Source organism: Pongo abelii, chromosome 9 (genome assembly GCF_028885655.2).
Source record: "Pongo abelii isolate AG06213 chromosome 9, NHGRI_mPonAbe1-v2.0_pri, whole genome shotgun sequence".
NCBI classification, from domain to species: domain Eukaryota; kingdom Metazoa; phylum Chordata; class Mammalia; order Primates; family Hominidae; genus Pongo; species Pongo abelii.
The window spans coordinates 31,708,227-31,733,231 of NC_071994.2; the positions used below are offsets into that span (position 1 = coordinate 31,708,227).

General features: G+C 40.5%; 1 protein-coding gene across 3 annotated transcripts in view; it reads left to right on the forward strand.

The window, feature by feature from the left end:
- The window catches only part of PAMR1 (peptidase domain containing associated with muscle regeneration 1), a 97,588-nt gene that overhangs the window by 17,349 nt on the left and 55,234 nt on the right, over positions 1–25,005 (forward strand). For all 3 annotated transcript variants that reach the window (XM_024254422.3, XM_024254423.3, NM_001131588.1), the window contains 2 exon segments: positions 14,271–14,447; positions 19,775–19,903. In XM_024254422.3, coding sequence (XP_024110190.2) covers positions 14,271–14,447; positions 19,775–19,903 — 306 coding nt within the window.

The following is a 25,005-nucleotide window of genomic DNA, read 5'->3' on the forward strand; positions in this document are numbered from 1 at the left end:
GCAGGTGGAGGGCAGGAGGAGAATGAGCATAAAAAAAAATCTCTTAGGTACTATGCTTATTACCTGGGTGATGAAATAATCTGTACACCAAACCCACATGATACATAGTTTACCTACATAAAAAAACCTGTGCATGTACCCCTGAACCTGAAGTAAAAGTAAAAAAAAAAAGAAAAAAAAAATGATTATAATGGAGGTTCCTGCTTCCAAAATGGTGGCATAGAAGCAAGCTAGCTTCACTCTCCTGACACAAAACCAAAAATAAATATATAGCACTGAGATTTTCAGCAGCAAAGTCCCAGAACTCAAATATGGGGATGACTGAGTTTCAAGGGCCACAGAGAAGAGAAAAAACTCTGAGCAGATGGTAAGAGAATTGAACTTCCATATCCATAATGTCCCTCTCCACAGTCTTCCCAACACAAAGCATGTTGAAAATTTTCTTCTGACTCATGGTTTCTACACTGGAAAAACTGATATTGAGGTGGATAACCAGCTTCCCCACCATCTTGGGTTCTTTGACAAGAGATCCTTTCCTGCCTCAAAGTGCACAGAAACCATTGTAAGTAGCTGAAGGGAAAAATATCCCTGGCAACAGCCAGAAACAAGCCAGAGAAAGAAAGGACTACCATCCACGGCCCTGGAAACTCTGCTCTTTAACGCAGCCAAAAGAAACCCCAATCAGAGTGGTGATTCGGTGGCACTATGCTGCAGGAGGTACATCCACAAGTTCCGCAGGCATGAACTCCTAGCCAGCCTTTCAAAACTATTGGGATATTCCTTTTGAGAATTCCCCAATTTGGAACAGGCAGTGTTCTGTTTGTTTACTAGAGCCAAGGGAAATCTGGGCTTAAGACACCATCTACTGGCCAAAAAGAAGTAGCAACTCAGCAGGAAAAAAAAAAAAAAAAGATTTCAATAGGTAAATTACAAAGAATCTCTAAGCAAATATACCCAATAAAAAATAAAACAAGCCATACAGAGAAGACTAAAATAAATAATCCTTCAATGCAAAAACAAAGATGTGCACAAAAAACAACAGCAAACAGGGAACCATGACTTCCCCAAATGGACAAAACAAGGGAGAGTGACTGACCCTAATGAAATGGCAATATGTGAGCTCTGACCAAGAATTTAAAATAGCAGTTTTAGAGAATCTCAGTGATTTCTAAAATAGCACAGAATATTAATTCAGAAATTTATCAGAAAAATTTCACAAAGAGATTAAATAATAATAAAGAAACCAAACAGAAATCTTGGAACTGAGAAATACATCTGCTGAACTGAAAAATTTATTTGAGGCTTTCAACAGCAGAATGGATCATACAGAAGAAAGAATCAGTGAATTCAAAGTCAGGCTATTTGAGGCTGGGCATGGTGGCTCATGCCTGTAATCCCAGTGCTTTGGGAGGCCAAGGTAGGCAGATCACCTGAGGTCGGGAGTTCGAGACCAGCCTGACCCACATGGAGAAACCCCATCTCTACTAAAAATACAAAATTAGCCAGGCTTGGTGGTGCAGGCCAATAATCCCAGCTACTTCAGAAGGCTGAGGCAGGAGAATCGCTTGAACCTGGGAGGTGGAGGTTGCAGTGAGCCGAGATTGCGCCATTGCACTCCAGCCTGGGCAACAAGAGCAAAAATCTGTCAAAAAAAAAAAAAAAAAAAAAGTCAGGCTATTTGAAAATAGAGGAGAAAAAAGAAAGAAAAGGAACAAAGATGATTTGTACAATATAGAAAATTACCTCAAAAGAATAAATCTAAGAATTATTGGTATCTGAGAGAGAGTTGAACAAGAGCAAAGCATAGAAAGCTTATTTGAAAAAAAGAACAAAAAAACTTTCCACACTTAAGAAAGATATAAATATCCACATGCAGGAAGGTCAGAGAACACCAAACAGGTTTGACCCAAATAAGACTACCCTAAGGCACATGCTAATCAAACTCTTAAAAGTCAAGGACAAAGAGAGGACCCTAAAAGCAGTAAGAGAAAAGAAGCAAATAACATATAAAAGGAGCTCCAATTTGTCTGACAACAGACTTCTGAATGGAAACCACTCAGGTCATGGGGGAGGAGGACAACATGTTCAAAGTGCTGAAAAAAAAACAAACCCTGCCACCCAAGAATATGGCATCCAGCAAAACTACCCTTTGAATATGAAAAAGAGATAAAGTCTTTCTCAGATAAACAAAAGCTGAGAGAATTACCACCACCAGACCCATCTTACAAGAAATGCTAAGAGGAGTTAGTTAATCTGAAAGAAAAAAAACCACTAACATGCAAAAAAAAATTTTTTTGAAGGTATAAAACCCACTGGTAAAATTAAATACACAGATAACCCCAGAATACTCTAATACTAAAATTGTGGTGGGTCATTCACTCATAACTCTAGTATGAAGCCTAAAAGACAAATCTGTCAAAAGCAATAATAGTACAGCAATTTGTTATGAAATAGGCACTGTAAAAATATGTAAATTGAGACAACAAAAAGTTAAAATGTGGGAGGGATGGAATTGTAGAATTTTTTAAAAGCTGTTTTCTTTCTTTGTTCCTGTTTTTTTAGTGATCTAAGGTAAGTTGTCATCTGTTTAAAATAATTTGTTATATCTATAAGATATTTTTGTAAACCTCATGGTAACTCAATGAAAAAAAAATCTGTAATAGATAAAGCAATGAATTCAAACATACTACCCGAGAATAACCCATAACCACAAAGGAAGACAGTAAAAAAGGAACAAAGGAAGAGATGAGTTACATGCCAAAGACAGAACAAGCCACAAAATGGCAATAGTAAGTACTTACTTACCAATAACAACTCTAAATTTACATGAGCTGAATTCTCCAAAATTAAAAGACATAGAATGACTGAATGGATAAGAAACAGGACTCAATTATATGCTGCCTACAAGAAACCCACCTCACTTATACAGATACAGACTGAATGTGAAGGGATGGAAAAAGAAATTCTATGCAAGTAGAAACCAAAAAAGAGCAAGAGTAGTTGTACTTCTATCTGATAAAATAGCATACATGTTAAATGGTGTGAAAAGAGACAAAGAACGTCACTATATAATATGAAGAAGTCAATTCAGCAAGAGGATATAACAATTATAAATATCTATGCACCCAACAATAGAGCACCCAAGAATATAAAGAAAACATTAATAGATCGAAAGGGAGAGATAGACTGCAATACAATAACAGTAGGGGACACTCCCTGTAATGGACAGATCATTCAGTCAAAAAATAAAGAAACATTGAAGTTAAACTACACAGTAGACTAAATGGACCCAACTGACATTTACCCAGTAGATTTCACCCAGTTGCTACAGAATACACATTATTTTCATCAGAATATGGAACAGTCTCCAGAATAGACCATAAAGCAACTCTCAACAAATTCAAAACAGTTGAAATTATATCAATTATCTTTTCTGACCGTAGTGGAATAAAACTAGAAATAAATAACAAGAGGAACCTTGGAAAATATGCAAATACATGGAAATTAAACAATGTGCCTATGAATGACCAATGGGTCAATAAAGAAATTAAGAAAGAAATTTAAAAATTTCTTCAAACAAATGAAAATGGAAATACAACATGCCAAAATCTATGGGGTACAGCAAAAGTAATATTAAGAGGGAAGTTTGGAGCAATAAACACCCACACCAAAAAAGTGGTAGGACTTCAAATAACCTAACAATGCACCTCAGGGAACTAGAACAACAAAAAAATCCCAAAGTAAGTAGAAGGAAAGAAATATAAAGATCAGAGCAGAAATAAATTAAATTGAGACTAAAAAAATTAAGAAGAGCAATGAAACAAAAATTTGGTGTTTTGAAAAGATAAAATCAACAAACCTTTAGCTAAAATTAAAAAAAGAGGAATCCCAATTAAATAAAATTAGAAATGAAAAAAGACGTAACCAAGACCACAGAAACACAGAGAATTATTACAGACTATTATGAACAACTATAATTCAACAAATTGGAAAACCTAGAAGAAATGGATAAATTCCTGGACACTTGCAACCTACCAAGATTGAACCAGGAAGAAATAGAAAACCCCAACAAACCAATAATGAGTAACGAGGTTGAAGCTGTAATAAAAAATCTCCCATCAAAGAAAAGACCAGGACCTGATGGCTTCACTGCTGAATTCTACCAAACATTTAAAGAAAAATTAATACCAATCATCCTTAAACTCTACCAAAAAAATTGAAGAGGGAATATTTCCAAACTCATTCTATGAGGCTAGCATTGTCCTATTATCAAAATCAGATGAGGATAGAACAACAGCAAAAAAGATAACTAGAGGCTAATATCACTGATGAGCACAGATGCAAATATCTTCAACAGAATGCTAGCAAACTGAATTCAACAACACATTAGAAGGATCATTCACCATGATCAAGTGGGATTCATCCCAAGGATGCAAGGATGATTCAAATAATATGCAAATAAACAGACATGATACATGCTTCAAAAAAACCAAGAACAAAAACCATGTGATCATTTCAATAGATGCTGAAAAAGCATTTGATAAAATTCAACATCCCCTCATGATAAAAACCCTGAAAATACTAGGCATAGAAAGAACATAGTCCAAAATAATAAAGGCCATATGTGACAAACCAACAGCCAATATCATATTTAATGGGGAAAAAAAAGGAAAGGTTTCCCTCTAAGATTGGGAACAAGGCAAGGATGCCCACTTTCACCACTTTTATTATTCACTATAATACTGGGAGTCTTGGCCAGAGCAATTAGACAAGAGAAAGAAATCAAGGACATCCAATTTGGAAAGGAAGAAGTCAAATTAGCCTTGCTTGCAGACCAAATAATCTTATATTTAAAAAAACCCTGAAGACTCTACCAAAAAACTGTTAGAACTGATAAATGAATTCAGTAAAGTCATAAAATACAAATCAACCTATAAGAATCAGTAGCATTTATATACACCAACATAATCTGAAAAACAAATCAAGAAAGTAACCCACTTACAATAGCTACAAAGAATATAAAATACCTAGGAGTCAATTTAACCAGAGCAGTGAAAGAGCTATACAAGGAAAACTATGAAACACTGATGAAAGAAATTAAAGAGGTCACAAAAAGTGGAAAGATATTGCATGCTTATGGATTGGGAGAATTAATACCATTAAAATGACAATACTACTCAAAGCAATTTATAGATTCAGTGCAACTCTAAATCAAAATACCAATTACATTCTTCACAGAAATAGAAAAAACAATCCTAGAATTGATATGGAATCACAAACGATTCTGAATAGTCAAAGCAATCCTGAGCAAGAAAAAAAAAAAAAAGCTGGAGACATCACACTATGACTTCAAAGTACACTACAAAGCTGTAGTAACCAAACCAGCATGGTGCTTACGTAATAGTAGACACATAGACCAGTGAAACAGAATAGAGAACCCAGATACAAACCCACATTTCTTATAGCCACCTCATTTTTGACAAAGGTACCAAGAACATACAATGGGGGAAAGAACAGTCTCTTCAATAAATAGTGCCAGGAAAACAGGATATCTATATGCAGAAGTATGAAACTTGACCCTTATTTCTTATATACAAAATCAAATCAAAATGAATTAAAAACTAAATCCAACATGAAACTATGAAGCTACTAAAAGAAAACATTGGGGAAATGCTCCAGGACATTGATCTGGGCAAAGATTTTTCGGGTAAAACGTCAAAAGCACAGCAATGAAAGCAAAAATTGACAACTGGGATTATTAATACATGAAGCTAAAAGGCTTCTGCACAGCAAAGACAACCACAGAATGAGAGAAAATATTTGCAAGCTATCCATCTGACAAGGGATTAATAAGCAGAAGATACAATGTGCTAAAACAACTCAGTATCAAAAAAAATCTGATTTAAAAATGGGCAAAACCATCAATGAGAGACTGGACAAAGAAAATGTGGTACATATACACCATGGAATACTATGCAGCCATAACAAGGAAGGAGATCATGTCCCTTGCAGGGACACGGATGAAGCCGGAAGCCATTATCCTCAGCAAACTAACACAGGGACAGCAAACCAAACACTGCATGTTCTCACTTATAAGTGGGAGCTGAAAAATGAGAACACATGGACACAGGGAGGGGAATAACCCACACTGGGGCCTGTCAGAGGAAGGTGGGTTGGGGGAGAGCATTAGGAAAAAGAGCTAATGCATGCCAGGCTTAATACCTGGGTGATGGATTGATAGGTACAGCAAACCATCATGGCACATGTTTACCTATGTAACAAACCGGCACATCTTGCTCATGTACCCCAGAACTTAAAAATAAATAAATAAATTAATTAAATTTAAAAATGGGCAAAAGATCTGAGTAGACATTTCTCAAAAGTAGACATACAAATGGCCAGCAGGTATATGAAAAAAATGCAGAGAAATGCAAATGAAAACCACCATGAGATATCATCTCAACCCAGTTAAAATGGCTTTTATCAAAAAGACAGGCAGTAACATGCTGGTGAAGACATAAAGAGGGACCCTGGTACAGTGTTGGTGGGAATGTATATTAGTGCAGCCATTATGGAAAACTGTATGGAGGTTTCTCAGCAAACTAAAAATAGAACTACCATGTGATCCAGCAATTCCGCTACTGGGAATATATCCAAAAGGAAATATATCAAACAGACATCTCCACTCTTATGTTTATTGCAGCACTATTTGTTATAGACAAGATATGGAATCAGCCTAAGTACCCATCGGTGGATGATTGGTGAAAGAAAATGTGGTACCTATATATAAGGGAATATTATTTATTTATACAAAAGAATGAAATCCTGTTATTTGCAGCTACATGGATAGAACTGGAGGTTATCATGTTAGGTGAAATAAGCAAGCACAGAATCATAAATATTGTGTGTTCTTACTCATATGTGGGACCAGTGATCCTGACCCTGTGTAGGCCTAGGCTAATATGTATGTTTGTGTCTTAGTTTTCAAGAAATAAGCTTAAAAAGTAAAAAAAAAAAAAAAAAAAAAATTAAAAACAGGAAAAAAGCATACAGAATAAAAACAAAGAAAATATTTTTGTACAACTGTACATGTATTTGTGTTTTGAGCTGTTGTAAAAGACACAAAAAGTGAACACTAAAAAGTTTATTGGCTGGGTGCAGTGGCTCACACCCGTAATCTCAACATTTTGGGAGGCCAAAGCAGGTGAATTACTTGAGCCCGGGAGTTCAAAACCAGCCTGGGCCATGTGATGAAACCCTGTCTCTACAAAAATAATACAAAAATTAGCTGGGCCTGGTGGCACATGCCCGCAGTTCCAGCTACTTGGGAGGCTGAGGTGGGAGGATCGCTTGAGTTTGGGAAACGGAGGTTACAGTGAGCCGAGATTGTGCCACTGCACTCCAGCCTGGGTGACAGAGCGAGACCCTGTCTCAAAAAAAAAAGAAAAAAAAAGGTTATAAAATTAAAAAGTTACAGAAATCTAAGGTTAATTTATTACTGAAGCTAATATTTTTGATAAATTGAGTGTAGGCTAAGTGTATGGTGTTTATAAAGTCTACAGTAGTGTACAGTGATGTCCTAGGCCTTCATATTCACTCACCACTCACTCACTGACTCACCCAGAGGAATTTCCAGTCCTGCAAGCTCTGTTCATGGTAAGTGCCTTATATAGCTGTTCCATTTTTTAAATCTTTTATACCATATTTTTTCTGTTTAGATATGTTTAGATACACCAGTACTTACTGTTGTATTACAATTGCCTATAGTATTCAGTACGGTAACAGGCTATACAGGTTTGTAGCCTGTGTGTAGGTGTGTAGTAGGCTATGCCACTTAGATTTGTGTAAATACAGTCTGATGTTCACACAACGATGAAATTGCTTAATGACACATTTCACAGAATGTATCCCTGTCATTAAGCGATGCATAGCTGTAGATGGATTTCTTTCTGTAATTTTATTTAAACCTCCCTAACCCTACGAGGTCGGTAGATTTGGTGCTAATGCCCCTTCATGACCCCTCATTCATTCTTATAGATTCTAAGTTTTCCCTGTTGTGGTTTATGATTATGTATTTGTGGGGTCGTTTGACCAATGTCTTCTCTATTGAACTGTGAGCACCATCGGGCTAGTGATGATGTCTATTTTTTTTCTATTGTATTCCAGCGCCCCATCTCTTGCCTAGGACGTAGTCAACACCCAATAAATACTTGTAAAACAAAAGAATGAGTTTATCGATTCACCCTTGCTCTTAGCACTGTGCTCAGTGGGGAAAATGAGGAACAGAGTGATTGTTGTGGGCTAACCTTTCTTTCAAGAAGTCCCAGTATGTTAGTCTCCTACTGATACTGTAACAAATTACCACAACTTTAGGGCCTTAAAACAGCACACATATATTACCTTCCAGTCGTGAAGGTCATAAGTCTAAAATGAATCTTACAAGACTAAAATCAAAGGGTTGGCAGGGCTGCATTCCTTCTGGATGCTCCACAGGAGAATCTGTTTATTTGCCTTTTCAGACTTCTAGAGGCTGCCTGCCTCCTTGGGTTGTGGTCCTACAGTCCATCTTCAAAGTACATCACTCCAACCTCCATTTCTGTTGGCACACCTCCTTTCTGACTCTGAACATTCTGCCTCCCTCTTACGGGGTTCCTTGTGATTACATTGGTTCCACCTGGATATTACAGCATATGCCTCTCATCTCAAAATTCTTAAATTAGTCACATCTGTAAAATCCCGTCTGCCAGGATTCCCTAGGGTCATTCCCCTAGACTGAGATGGATCTTACCTATAAAGTAAATAATAATGAAGTAAAGAGGGCAGAGGCGGGCTTGCTCATTGGAGTAAAGAGAAATGGATCTGATCTATAAAGTAAATAGTAATGGAGTAAAGAGGGCTGAGGTGGGCTTGCTCATTGGAGTAAAGAGAAATGCCAATGAAGCTATTTTAGAGAATTAATTCCTGGGTAAAATGGAGGCTCCTGGTATGTGACAGGCAGGAGGTGAACGAATCTGCTGCTTAGGGGGAAACGGAGTGGAACAAACCTCAAATGGCCTTCCGTGTTGATGTACAGAATCTTATAAAAGTTGCAAATTATTTATTCTGTTGGTGTCCTCCCTTGAGTTATTAGTATTTACAAAATTCTTAGAAAACCTAGAAGGATGTAGTGCTTGCCGCAGGGTGAATAGAGGGAGGGGGTGAGGCATGAGCCACACCCCATGGGCATATTCGCTGTTCAGAGAGTGGAACAAACATACATATGTACAGGGTGGGGGCTGGAGTCCAGAAATATGGACCCAAGGCAGGCCACCTGGACCCCCATGTCTAGATACCTTGCTGTGGGAGGAAAGGCACCCAGCTCTGGTATCAAGAAGTTAGAGGCAAAGCTGGCTCTCCTGGCTCATGGCTCCAAGCTGAACCCACTGGATGGAAATATTTGGCTAGTGAAGGAAGGGTAGCTCTTAAGTTCAGGCCGAATTCATTCAACAGATATTTATTCAGCACCTCTGTGTGCCAGCCAGCCCTGCCCTGGCAGTGGTGAACAAGTTTGATGTGGCTCCTGTTAGCTTACAGGCATGTAAGGGAGGCAGACAGTCAGCAGGTAAATGAGAACAGAAAAGGATTCTAAACTGTGGTAAGGACCAGGAAAGGAAACACATAGGATAGTGAGACAGAAATAACCACGGATGGGATGGAAGGGGTGTGCATTTCAGAGGGAAAGGCCAGGGAGGACCTCTCTGAACAGGCGTCATTTATGTGAAGGCCTGAGACGGAGGCCTTGGGAGAAGCAAATGTGGAGTCCCAAGGTGGGCCAGAGCTTGGTGGTTTTGAGAAACGGAGAGAAGGTGGGAAACAGTGGCCAGAAAAAGGTGGACGGAGTCGGGTGAGCATAGGCCTCAAAGGCCTTGTGGGCCGTGGCAGAGGATTTGAGGGTTACTGCAAAAGCAGTGGGAAGCAAGGTGACCATTTTAAGCAAGAAATTGATCTGACATACATAAAAAACAATATCCTTGAGAAATATGGGCATTCTCTATTGTTTTTCTTTTTTTCTTTGTAAGCTATTAGTTTCTGAATGTTTAGTACCTACTGGGTGCTGTGCTAAGCTGTTTATATGCATTATTTTGTTTAGTATTTTCAACAGGCCTAAATTGGAGAAAATGTACTCATTTTACTGGATACTAAACTGAGGCTGAGAGAGTAACGTAGCTTTGCCAAGGCAAGTAGCAGAGGGAGATTCCAAACCCAGGTCTGTTGACTCCCATGTTTGAGCCTCTAACCAATTTGTTCTCTCTTACTCTCCCTCCCCGACTTTTCGCAATTAAAAAATTGTGGTAATATATATAGATAACATAAAACGTGCCCTTTTCTGGTATCACAACTACCAAAATTTGAATAATTTGAATAACGGGCTATACCACATGGATTTAAAAAACTGCAGCATATTAATAACACACATTCCACTAGGAAAACTTGGCACAGGTAGGAGCATGTGATGTAAAAAAGAACTTGCGCAGGATTGATAATCTTTGCTTCTTTCCAGCAAGCTTGGTTTTTGTCCTGTGCATATGTGTTTATTTCCATCCTGTGGCCTTTGGGTATGCTATTCTTTCTAACTGGATGGCTTCCCTTCATTCTCTCAGCCTTTGAAAATATGATTTTTTTCTATGTTAAAAAGAAGCTATATATATAAAAGAGAAAGCTGTATTGAGTTATAATTTTTAGATATTTTACTTGCAATGAAAAAGAAGTTGAATGTTATAACGTAGTACAGTAATAAATATCAGTAGAGTGACATGTTATAGTTGATCAATCACCATTTATTGAAAATTCAGAGTGGTCAACATGGTCTTAGGGTTTATGGACACACAAAAACATTTTACCTATAGGAAGATATAAATGTACAATGAAGGGAGAGCTAAGGGGTAATTAAAGCAGAGTGCAGATAATCAGAGGAGGAGTGGAAGGATAGAGAAGGCTAAGAAAATGTGCCATTTTACCCATTTTAAGTGTATAATTCTGTGGCATTAATTAGATTCCTGTGATTGTGCAACCATTACCTCTATCTAGTTCACCACCCCAAACAGAAACTCTGTAACCATTAAGCAACAACTCTCCATTCAGCTTTCCCCCAGCTCCTGGTAACGTTTAATCTACCTTCTGTCTCTACGAATTTGCCTATTGTAGATATTGCATTTAAATAGAATCAGACAATATTTGTCCTTTTGTGTTTGGCTTCTTTTGCTTGGCATGATTTCAAGGTTCATCTACATTGTAGCACATAGCAGCTCCTCATTTCTTTTCATGGCTGAATAATATTCCACTGTATGCATATATCTCATTTTTAATTTTTTATATTATTTATTATTATTACTATTATTTTGAGACAAGAGTCTTGGTCTGTTGCCCAGGCTGGTGTCCAATGACACCATCTTGGCTCACTGCAACCTCTGCCCCTGGGTTCAAGCGATTCTTGTGCCTCAGCCTCCTAAGTAGCTGGGATTACAGGTGTGCACCATTGCTCCCGCCTAATTTTTTGTATTTTTAGTCGAGATGAGGTTTCACCATGTTGGCTAGGCTGGTCTCGAACTCCTGGCCTCAAGTGATCTGCCTGCCTTAGTCTCTTAAAGTGTTGGGATTACAGGTGTGAGCCACTGTGTTCAGCCCATATACCTCATTTTGTTTATCCATTCATCTCTTGATGGAAAATTGGGTTGTTTCCACCTTTTGGCTATTGTGAATGAACATTGGCATACAAGTATCTCTGAGTCTCTGTTTTCAATTTTTTAGATCTATACCTAGAAGTGTAATTGCTGGGCAATTCTGTTTAGCTTTTAGAGGAAGTGCCAAACTGTTTTCCATAGGGGCTGCGCCATTTCACATTTCTATCAGCAATATACAAGGTTTCCAATTTCTCTACTTCTTTGCCAACACTTGTTTTCCATTTTTCCCTTCGTTTGGATCATAGCCACCCTAGTAAGTGGTAGCTCATTGTGATTTTGATTTGCATTTCCCAAATGACTTGTGATGTTAAACATCTTTTCGTGTGCTTGTTGGCTGTTTATGTAGCTTCTTTGGAGAAATGTCTATTCAAGTCATTTGCTCATTTAAAAAACTATGTTGTCTTTTTTATGGTTGAGTTGTACGAGTTTTAGAAATATGTCCTGGATATCAAGCCTTTATCAGAAATATTTTCTGATATTTTCTCCCATTTTGTGGGTGGTCTTTTCACTTATTTGATAATGTCCTTTGCTGCACAAACAGTTTTAATTTTGATAAAGTCTAATTCATTTTTATTTTGTTGCTCCTGCTTTTGGTGTCATATCTAAGAATCCATAGCCAAATCCAAGATCATGGATGGAGATTTACTCCTATGTTTCCTTCTGCTGTTCCTCGCTTTTAACCATTAAATTCTCATCCAGATTTTAGAAGTCATTCACTTTGTCAGTAAAATATCAGAGACATGGGAAGCGCAGCTAAGTAAGTCGTGGTGGTCACCCTGAAGGGGCTCAGACAGTAGTGGTGGAAAGAAATCTCAGTGGTGATTATGCTATGATGATGTAGCCATTCATTCCCAAACACCAATGTAAGGATCTTTTCTGGTCTACTAATTTGTGGAAAAATGATTTAAAAAGTCAAATTTTCATAAAACTAAATTTATTCCATTTAAATAACTGTCCCTCATTGTGCAACTGGCTGCCTCCTATGATATCAGCATGTTCTTATGACCTGAGGCTAAGATAGATGATGATAGTTTCTTTAAATGGCTCTACTTGGAAAATTGTGAGTGATCAACTCTGTGTCACACTTCCTAATTTGGGGAGGAAACTATGAAATTCAAGGGTTTAGAAGCCACTGCAGGTGCTAGAGTTCATTTATGCGGGCCTACGAAGCATGCTGGTGATCCCTGCCTGGAGTTTCTTGGGAAGGTTTTGTGGGGATCTTGTCCAGATTCACTTCCTCAAATATCCAGTTCGTTTCAGCTGTAATTGTCATCTTTGTGCAAAATTTTTAGAAATAGAGAGTGGGGAAAAAGAAGAGGAAATCAAAACTAGAAGGTCTGTTTCTTAGCCTGACTTCTTCTGGGCAGCCTCTGACTGATTCCTCTCATAGGTTTTGCCAGATGGTTTGTCTCTTTACTGAAGGTATATATAAAAAAAGAAAATGAGAAGGAAAAAACCCTGCCCAGAAAGGGATTTTTTTTTTTTCTTATGAGAAAGAACACTCAGTTGCACTTGGCGCCTGAATGAAGTTGGGCTAATGAGTTCACCATTGTAAAACAGTGAAATTCTCCCAAACATACTAATTAAGGTACTTTTTGTCTTTTCTGTTGATTTTCACTTTGAAGGTACTATGAAAATGGCACGTTGAAAAACTGAGGGGCCAAGTTTGGAAGAAATGACATAGTCTCTACTTGGCAATCGGCCTTGCACTTGAATGACCTGGTGTGGAGACTAGTCTCCAAATTTTCTGATGGCCCACATGCCTGGGCTGCAGTGTGTTGTCATGCAGTTTGATGGCTACCTATGGATCTGTGCAGTGCACAACCTATGTAGTCGTAAACAGTGGCCTGATGTATTCTAACAAAAATATAAATTAGCATAGACACCTAAGAGATGTGTGCTGGTTTATAAATTATATACAGGTTCTATTGTCTATCCACCTGATTATATATTGATGAAACTTGATTTCTTTTTTATAAGATAAAAATAAAAATGAATAGCAGTTATAACAAAGTTCATCTACACTCCCGTGGGTGGTTTCAAATATTCCTTGGGGTAGGTCTCCCTATTTTGGAGACATTGGCCTGGGAAGAATTCACATGGGTCTTCTTTCTCATTTGGGCAGGGCAATGCATTTATAGGTCAAGGTTGCCTCTTAGCAGTAGGGTACTTAAGAGTCTTACCACTCCCTGGGCCGGGTGCAGTGGCTCATGCCTGGAATCCCAGCACTTTGGGAGGCCGAGGCGGGTGGATCACGAGGTCAGGAGATCGAGACCATCCTGGCTAACATGGTGAAACCCCGTCTACTAAAAATACAAAAAATTAGCCCGGCATAGTGGCGGGCGCCTGTAGTCCCAGCTACTCGGGAGGCTGAGGCAGGAGAATGGTGTGAACCCGGGAGGCGGAGCTTGCAGTGAGCCAAGATCGCACCACTGCACTCCAGCCTGGGCGACAGAGCAAGACTCCATTTCAAAAACAAACAAACAAACAAACAAGAGTCTTACCACTCCCTGCCAGGACCTAGCCTCACCTGCTGGTTTTCCATTTCAGAGTACACAGTCATTAATGAAGCCTGCCCTGGAGCAGAGTGGAATATCATGTGTCGGGAGTGCTGTGAATATGATCAGATTGAGTGTGTCTGCCCTGGAAAGAAAGAAGTCGTGGGTTATACCATCCCTTGCTGCAGGAATGAGGAGAATGAGTGTGACTCCTGCCTGATCCACCCAGGTGAGTGTGGAATGGGAGACTTCAGGTTGCCTTCATGTTGTTGGAGGTAATGAACAGGAACAGGCTGAATGCCTGAATTCTAGCAGGCAGCCATCAGGAGGCTGTGGTGCCATGATTATGAAAAGTGACACAATTCAGCCCATTCTAACTAAAGGCACAGGAATAAAAGGAGTCAGTACTCTTTTCAGTGTTAAACTTGTAAAACTTTGAATTCATTCACTCATTCATTTAACAAGCTGACTGAGCAGCTTTATGTACCATGTCAGGTACTGGGAATACAATGATAAAACAAAAGACACACTTCCGGCATTCCCAGAGCTTATAGCCTGGGGGGATATGGAGAACAGGCAGCTACCATACAGTGTAGTAAGTGCTATGATAGAGAAGCATGGGGTACTATGGCAATGTGGATGGGAATGGGGGCAGGTGGGAGGAAAGTCAGTGAAGACTTTACTAGAGAAGGTGGTGAGCATGCTGATGGGAGAAGCAGACCAAACAAGGTGAGGGGGATGGGGAGGAGAAGTCAGGCCACAGAGGATAACATGTGCCAAGGTCCTGTGGCAAGAGGAAGCATGGGTTTTGGGAGGTGCAAGTAGCACAGTCCAGCAGGAGAAATGTGTATGTGATGAGAGACCTGGATAGATGGAGAGAGGGAGGGAGAAGGAGAGGGAGAGGGAGAGGGAATTAATGAATGAGAAAAGATTAAGAGAGAGCAATCTGAAGGGAGGAACAAGAGCCAGATCCTGAAGTGCTTTGCAAACTGTGCTTCAAAGTTTAGGCTATATACTGAAGATATTTTGATAACATTGGAAATCTTTTAGTAAAGAAGGGAAAGCAGATTTTTCTCTTTAGCTGTAGTATGGGGAAAGGATTGGAGGACACGCATGACCAGAGGCAGGAGAGAAATAATGGGGACCTTAATAAAGGTAGAAGCTCTATGGATGGCGAGAGGTAGAGGGATTTGGGATCTGAGAGTGGAATTGACCACACGTTGGAATCTGTTGGGTGGGATAGGAGAGGGAAGGGAAGAACAGAGTCAAGTCTGATAATCTGGCTTCTGAGCTGGACATTTCGGAAATGGTCCTGGTGATATGAATGTGTCTTTGGGTGAAATGAGACCTTCTAGCAATTACTTCTTTGTGGTGATTATTGACCTTCCGATATCTCCCACTTGATATGTGCAGTCAAAATGCTACATTTTAAAATCAATTGATATAGTTTCTTTCTGTGTTGTGTGATGTCACCTATTTGATATACAAATAGGTTTGTTGTTTTTATGTGTTTTCTATATTTGAAAACACAAGCAAATGTGTATATACATACATATTTTTCCCCTTCTTACACAAAAGATAGCATATCATAAGCATTGCTAACCATCTTGCTTTTTTCTCTTATTATTTTTTGAGACAGGGTCTCACTCTGTTGCCCAGGCTGGAGTGCAGTGGCTCAATCATGGCTCACTGCAGCCTCTGCCTCCCAGGCTCAGATAATCCTCCCACCTCAGCCTCCTGAGTAGCTGGGACTACAGGCACGTGCCACCATGCCTGAGTAATTTTTGTATTTTTTGTAGAGATGGAGTTTCCCCATGTTGCCCAGACTTGTCTTGAACTCCTGTGCTCAAGCGATCTGCCTGCCTCAGCCTCCCTAAGTGCTGGGATTACAGGCATGAACCCTGGTGACTAGCCTTGCTTTTATCTCTTAACAATATATGCTGGAGGTCACTCTCCGTCAGTATGAAACCATGTTCTTCATTTGTTTGTATGGTTGCGTGTAACTGCATTGTGTGGATTACCATAGTTTATGAATGTATTCCATCCTTTTGATGTTAACAGTACTACAGTGACTACCCTTAGGCATACATCACTTAGTATTTTTGCAGTATATCTTCGAGGTAGATTCCTAGGAGAGGGATCGCTGGGTCAAAGAGGGGTGCATATGTCACTTCCCAGCCTTGCTTTGTGATGTTTTCTCCATGCATTTGGCATTTTTTCCCACAGTGTGTGAGAGTACTGTTTTCCCTAAGCCTTGCAACAGAATGTGTCATTTTGGATGTTTGCCATTCTCATAGGTGGGATCTCAGATGGCTTCAGTTTACATTTCTATCATTATGACAGACAATGATCTCTCTGCTGGTGACAGTGGAGCAGGAGGATCAGGGTCCAGGGGCACCAATGGCAGGCATGTCAATGGTGACTTCTAGTAGCATCTGATAGCACCCCAGGGTCCTCACTGGGCCCATGTGTCTTCCTGTAGTTCTAGGCTGTTTAGCTTTGCATTTGGTCCCCTGGCCCTTCTAGCAACTTTGTGAACTCTCTAGTGTCTTTTTTTCCTTTTTAATTGATACACAATATTTGTACACGTTTATGGGGTACATGTGATATCTTGTTACTTGCATGGAATGTGTAATGATCAAGTCAGAGTATTTAGGGTATCCATCACCCTAGGTATTTATTATTTCTATATATAGTGTCTTTTTAGCATAGCCTTGTTCACCTTAATCACCAGGCTAGTGTCTGTGGCTTACATCTAAGCACTGTGATGTGACTATGCTAAGAAAGAGAGTTCTCCAGAGCTGTTGATATGGTTTGGCTCTGTGTCCGCCCCCCACCCCCCCAACCTCATCTTGAATTGTAATACTCCCCACAGGTTGTGGAAGGGATCTGGTGGGAGGTAATTGAATCATGGGAGCAGGTCTTTCACATGCTATTCTTGTGATAGTGAATAAGTTTCATGAGATCTGATGGTTTTATAAATGGGAGTTCCCCTGCACACACTCTCTTGCTTGCCACCATTTAAGACATGATTTTGCTCCTCATTTGCCTTCCACCATGATTGTGAGGCCTCCCCAGCCATGTGGAACTGTGAGTCAATTAAACCTCTTTCCTTTATAAATTAACCAGTCACAGGTATGTCTTTATTAGCAGTGTGAGAACAGACTAAGACAGCTGCAGGGGGCAGACTCAGTCCATTTGCCTCCTCAGCAGTGATGAGATAGGGAGTTAAAGAGGGGAAATTGGCATGTGAGTGAAGATAGTCTTTGGAAGGCACAGTGACCCTACAGAGACCCAGTTATGGGTCACATGACTACTGGAATTTGACAAATCATACAGTCATATCTCAATATCCATGAGGAACTGTTTCCACAACCCCTGCAGATACCAAAATCCACAAATGCTCAAGTCCCTCAGTTGGCCCTATGGAACTCCAGGACTCTGCATCCTGTGAATACTGTATATTTTAGCCATGGTTGGTTGAATCCATGCATGTCAGACCTGTGAATACGGAGGGCCAACTGTATTAGCAACTCATCTTCTCTGATAGAAGGGGACACTGGAAGAAGGGAAGCAAAATCAGGATGGTGTGGAAAGAGAGGGCTATGAGTCTCTCTCCTATAGTAATCATGTATATATACTACAGCCCAAGGAAAACCTAATTTCAGCTGAAAGCAAAGAAGTATACTATCAGCTCAAAGAAACACTGTTTATCTCAAGAAATTCAGAAGCTTGGATTAGCCATTCCTTCCTTCCTTTATTCATTCACTTGAATAATATTTATTGAACACTTACCCTGTGCAAGCCACTGTATGGTGCTGTGGATACAGTTAGACAAGACGCAGTCCTTGACTTAAGTCTATTATAGGAAAACAGATAATAGGCTGTTAAAATTGAGCATGTTATACGCAGTGGCAGGGATAAGAGTTCGTATTTTGTATTATAGATAATTACTATGTGCAGGCACTTTACTTGTGTTAATTTAATTAAAAATTGAAACAGTCTGAAGAGGAGATACGATGTTTAATCCCAGGGTTAGGCCATTTTCACATTGCTATAAAGAAATACCTGAGACTGGATAATTTATAAGAAAAGAGGTTTAATTGGCTTACGGTTCTGCAGGCTGTACAGATAGGATGGTGGCGTCTGTTTCTGGGGAGGCCTCAGGCAGCTTTTACTCATCGGGGAAGGTAAAGCATGAATGAAAGTAGGAGGACAAGAGAAGGGGGAGGTGCCACACAGTTTTAAACAAGATCTCAAGAGCACTCACTCACTATCGCAAGGACAGTACCAAGGGGATGGTACTAAACCATTCATGAGAAATCCACTCCCATGGGCCGGGTGTGGTGGCTCACGCCTGTAATCCCAGCACTTTGGGAGGCTGATGTGGGTGGATCATGAGGTCAAGAGATCGAGACCATCCTGGCCAACATGATGAAACCCTGTCTTTATTAAAAATACAGAAATTAGCTGGGCGTGGTGGCACACACCTGTAGTTCCAGCTACTCAGTAGGCTGAGGCAGGAGAATCACTTGAACCTGGGAGGCAGAGGTTGCGCCACTGCACTCCAGCCTGGGTGACAGAGTGAGACTCCGTCTGAAAAAAAAAAAAACAAAAACACTCCCATGATCCAATCACCTCCCACCAACCCCCACCTCCAACATTGGGGATTACATTTCAACATGAGCTTTGGGTGGGGACACAGATCCAAATCATATCACCCAGTTTGACAAATGAGGACACTGAGTTACAGAAAGCTTAAACAATTTGCCCAAGGACACACAGCTGCACAATGGCAGAGCCAGAACTTAGTTCTCTGTTTGGTTAAGTGGGATTGAATCATTTGTACTTTTTCTCACGACCCCCCTCTCCCTCAAGAGGCCATGTTTTTAAACTGGTCCTTGTTGGAGAATCACACAAACCCCTCTGGTGTGGCCTGCTGGTGGGTGGGAGCCCGACACATTCCAGGGTGAGCCTATTGTTAGATAGAAGAGTTGTTTCCAATGGCCTACTTTTCATTACGGAAGTATATGACAGGAAGATATTTACTGTTTATTATGAAATTCAAAAGTAAGTTACAAAAACGATGTACCATAAGTAATATAAGTCTAATTTAAAACATGTATGTGTATATAGGCAGAGAAAGACTGTTAGCAATACCTTGGGTGATGGGGTTTTAGATATTTTTTATTTGATTCTTTTTGCTGGTCTAAATTTTCTAAAAATTCCACAATAAACATGTAACACATTTATACAAAAGACTCTATATTGATAGATTCTTCCTTTTCCTGCAGGCAGTTTCATGTTACTTTAAAACACCAGCCACTACCTGGGATACTCGTTGAGACCACCCTTCTAAACTCCCGAGTCTGAATTCTGGTGCCTCTAGCAGTTTCCTTGAGATGGGAGGTTCTTCCTCTTGGCTCTGACACCTTTCTAGGCCCGGATGATCTTAGTTGAGACAGGGCCCTGAGAAGGTGCAGTTGCACTCCCATGCAGCTGATCAGAACCCGCAAGTGCTTTGGCCTAACACTCCTCTTCTTGGGAATGTTTCAGGTTGTACTATCTTTGAAAACTGCAAGAGCTGCCGAAATGGCTCATGGGGTGGTACCTTGGATGACTTCTATGTGAAGGGGTTCTACTGTGCAGAGTGCCGAGCAGGCTGGTACGGAGGAGACTGCATGCGTAAGTAGACCTTGACCTAGCTCCATCTCTAGTGCACACTATCTTAAAGTCTCAGCTTACAATGGACCAAAATTTATCTCCTTGGAATCTGAGTTTTGGAAAGCCTGCAGCCAGAGGGCTTTCTAGGTAAAACTATAAAAACAAAGATGGATTTCCATCTGCAAGGTGTGGATTGTGAACATTTGTTTGAATTCTTGGCCACAGGAGGTTTATGTCTACTCTTCAATCTCCTCTTTCTAAGTGAGGCCAAGGCTTTCTGCTCTATGCATTCCAGAAGCAATTGCATGGTAGCCTTGGTCAGCAAACAGTGAATAAGTCTTCAGAAATGTTGTCTGTAGTGCACTGTACATATGAATTTCTGTTGGTAAATTTCTTGAATACTGAATTAAATTCCTGGAACCCACAGCAAATTGCTAGCATGCCTTTTGTCCGAGGAAAGAGATTCTTTCTGGGATCTGCTTGATCTGAAAGAATTACTTAGTTTTTATTAGAGTTCTGTGAGTTTCAACAGTTCTTTGAAAATGGAGTGGAAATCTAATCTCTCGTTCAGTCCAAGACTCCCCTCCGCAGTGCCCTGATTGATGAATGTCCCTCTGATAGTCTGTATCTCAAGCAATGCACAAATTGCTTTTATTTCACTAACTTATTCCATATGCTTCCAACTTGAATCAGAAGAAGTTGGAATGGTCTTACAGTCTAATTTTACTCCTATGAATGATATTTCCAGTTTACAGAGATGGAGGATGGAGTGTGGATGGTATCTTTGACTGATAAAATCTGTACTGAAATATCATCAGTTTCAAGACTCTGTGGCTAAGGATGAGTATATGGTCTGCAGCTGAGAAACTCAACTATACCAGGAGGAGAAGGGACTTGTTGGCACTTCCAGGTGAACTGGGGAGTTCAGTTATCCATAGTACAGATACTTTTTAAGTGTTGGTCTTGGTTGCTGATTTAAAACTTCGATGCCATTTTAGGTGGTTTCTCGTAAATTTAATTCAGTACCTGGCAGATTATGTTCCAGGTAGGTTAGCTGCAATATTTAACCCTGGTCTTCTTTGGCAGATGTTCTATGGAGACTGTATTGCATAATGAACAGAATACAAGCTCTAGAATGAAACAGACCTGGGTTTAAATAATGTTTCTGTCTGTCACTGCCAGTATGACCTTGGACAAGTCATCTAACCTTGCTAATATCAGTGTCCTTTTATAAAAAAGGAGAATAATGCTACCTACCTCATAAGGTTGATTTGAGGATTAAATGAGATAATGTGTGTGAAGCACTTAGTGCTCTGACAATAGTAAAAGCTCAATTAATGCAATAAATATATCACTGTTATCCTATATGCTCCTTAATTACTGAATTGTTAGGTGATTCAGAAATAAAACTACTCTTCTTCCTTTCATTTATTTTCCTTTCTTCCGAGATGGGGTCCTACTATGTTGCCCAGGCTGGCCTCAAATTCCTGTGCTCAAGCAATCCTCCTGATTCAACCTCTCAAGTAACGGGGACTACAGGCACATGCCACCATGCCTGACAAAACTACTTTCAATAATAGTTTGAGATAGTCGTAATTAGAGCTGTAGTGCACAGCTTTAGATTTCACACTGACCTTTGGATTATGGAAGATCACTTTGGGTTTTTCCCTGCTTTGGATCATATGGAAGAGTGCTCTTTCTCTGAGCACATGAGAGGGAAAAGGGGATTTGATGGGGTTGGAGTGGTAGGCAGGAGTGTGATCACGCCTTTGATATGGTTTGGCTGTGTCCCCACCCAAATCTCACCTTGAATTGTAATAATCCCCATGTGTCAAGGGTGGGGGGAGGTGGAGATAATTGACTCATAGGGGTAGTTTCCTCCATACTGTTCTCATGGTAGTGAATAAGTCTCATGAGATCTGATGGTTTTATAAACAGGAGTTCCCCTGCATAAGCTCTCTTGCCTGCTGCCATGTAAGATGTGCCTTTGCTTCTCCCTTGCCTTCTGCATGATTGCAAGGCCTTCCCAGCATGGGGAATTGTGAGTCCATTAAACCTCGTCCCTTTGCAAGTTACCAGTCTCAGGTATGTCTTTCTTAGCAGTGTGAGAACAGATTAATACAGCCTTGTAGGTAGGTAAACTAGGTAAGGAATTTAGACGCTATTCCAAGTGCAGTGGGGAACCAAGGAAGAGAGGTGAAGTAGAGGATGGACCAAGTGCTCTGAGAACTAGCTAAGAGAACAGTTAATGACAGGGAGAGGGGGGAAAGTTTCAGACAGGAAGTGAAGGTTGCGCTATGCCTTTGCTCATTAGTTGGCAGAATAGGAAGATATTTCAGGGAGAGGGATAGTATGGTCAGGGTGTGAAAATGCAAGATGTGTTCAAGGAAGCATGTGACATGAGGTGTGATTAGAGCAAGGTGATGGTCTTGGGGTGGCAAGCCCTGATTGTGAAGGGCATAGTGTGCCAGGGCTCAGAGCTTAGACATGGTTCTGAGATGATGGATGGTTTAATCCAGGGAGTACCATTTGACAGATAACTCTTGTAGCATAACTCCGCTGGAGTGGAGGAAGACCATATCCAAAGGTAGCCATTAGGAGTGCGATTGCAGTGTTTCAGGGGATGAAGAAGGGAGACTAGAGTGAGAAGAGCTTAAAGGAAGAAGTGACAGGACTCAAGACTCACTGAAGGTTGGGGTAAGGAATCTCAAGAGTTTGCCTTTCAAATTCTTAGTTTGATTAACTGTCTAGAAGTTGATGCTGTTAAGTGAGTAATAAAAGGGAAGAGGTTTGGTGGGTGAAAGAAGGTGAGTTCCACGTGAGATAAGGTGGAATTTGGATATCTATAAGAGACCCTGCAGACAGTAGGAAATAAGTGCCTGTAGCTCAAGAGAATTTTGGAGACTTGAGATATGCATATGGCTGTTATAGATGGAAGCATGAGGTGAACAGAGCACCATGGGCAGAGGAAATAGCAACAGATGTAAAAGGAAAGGAAGAGAAAACCAGGCAGGAGATGGGAAAAGATAGAGAGATAGGAGGAGAACCAGGAAGGAGTAGGGTTCTGGAAGCTGGGGGGCAGTGTTTCAAAGGCAGAAAGGTCACATAGGATGAAGGCAGTAAAGAGGTTTTTGTATTTGATGGCTAGCATGAGATTGGTGACCTGAGCAATAGCAATTTCATATAAAGATTTGGCAGGGCGCAGTGGCTCATGCCTGAAAGCCCAGCACTTTGGGAGGCCAAGGCAGTGGATGATTTGAGCCCAGAAGTTCGAGACCAGCCTCAGCAACATGGCAAAACCCTGTCTCTACAAACAATACAAAAATTAGCCATGTCACTGCCACTCTAGCCTGGGCAGAGTGAGACAGTTTCCAAAAAAAAAAAAAAAAAAAAAAAAAGGCAAGATTTGAAATGTGAAAAATGGACATAAAGAATACAGACAACTTTTAAATAAGCTTAATCAAGCAAGGAAGGGGAGAATTAAGGTGCTAGTTTATACGAGTAAATAAACAGCTATGGAAAAATACCAATTAAGATGGGAAGGGCCAGGTGCAGTGGCTCATACCTGTAATCCCAGCACTTTGGGAGGATGAGGCAGTCAGGTTACTTGAGGACAAGAGTTCAAGGCCAGACTGATCAACAAAACAAGATTCTGTCTGTACACAATATTAAAAAAATTCAGCCAGGCATGGTGGTGCATGCCTGTAGTTCTAGCTACTCAAGAGACTGAGGAGGGAGAATCACTTCTGTAGCCAAGGATTTTGAAGCTGCAGTGAGCTATGATTGCACCACTGCATTCCAGCCTGAGCAACAGAGCAAGACCTCATCTCTGTCTCTCTCTCAAAAAAAAAAAAAAAAAAAAAAAAAGATGGGAAAGGGTTAAACAGGTTTAAGCTAACGTGAGTAAAGTGTCAGTAGGAGAGATTAAAGATATTAGAGTAAGACTAACTGAAGAAGTTAAGACCATGTTATCCTGAAGGAGAAGAACTTCCTGTGAGATCAAGAACAAAAGTGAGAGTTAAAGGAGAGGAAGTTTCCTTTTCTGTCCTAGGCTGAGACAGGAGGAAAAGAATTATTTATAGGTAGCATATCTTGTTTGTTAGTAATTATATAGTAGGAACTGTGCTGAGCACTTTATGTGCCATGTCTTGTTTTATCTGTACAATCACCCTATGAAAATACATACTCCCACTTTATAGATAATGAAACTGAGGCTCAGAGCTGTGAAGTAACTTGCCTGAGGCCATACACTTTGGGGTAAAGCCCAGGACGATTCCAGACCCCTTACTCTTGTTCTTAACCACAGTCTTAGTCTGCCTCCCGCTGGTGAGTTCCCCTGTTTTCTCTGGGAAGTAGGGAGTGAAGTATCTGCTGAGAATGAGTAGAAGTGAGGTTGGGGCTTGAAAGTACCGAAGGTTTGGGGCAGCCACTTGAGGAACAAGAAAAGGCACCAGCTGGTGTTAAGCTTAAAGCATATCCAAGCAAGATGGAGGACCCAGTTGAAGCCAGAGTTCCTAGGGAGGTGATGCAGTCAGTTAGGACGTTGACTGATGCTCTCTGGAAGTGCAGCACCAGAAGGGAGTAAAACCAGTTGTTCTGTTGATCCAAGAATAAGCTGAGACATGACTGACCAAGGATCCCAGTTGGGAAGGACATGAAATCAGAAAGAGCCTGGTAGAGGGGGAATAGGGACAGGAGGTCTTAAGTGGAAAATCAGGCTTGGTGGTAATAAAGTAATGGAACACATAGGTGGAAGGGTTATTATGGTCAGAGAGTAGAGTTTCTAAGTTGAAGCTTTCAGGGATGGTGTTGATAAAGTGTTCAGTTTTTTGTTTTTTTTTTCTGGGTAACTAACAATCTCAAAGAACAAATGTTTGTTCTTTCTCATGGGTCTGTGAGTTGGCAGGCATTCCACTGATTTCTACTGGGCTGGCCTGGGTTGGTTGTGCTCCAGGCTGCAGGGCTTAGGCAGAAGGGACAGCAGCCATCAGGGGATGCTCTTCTCAGGGTGGGTCACAGAAGCACAAGAGGCCAAGCCAAACACACAGGTGCACATAAGGCCTCTGCGCACATCACACTCACCTATATTCCACTGGCCAAAAGAAGTCACATGGCTAAGTTCC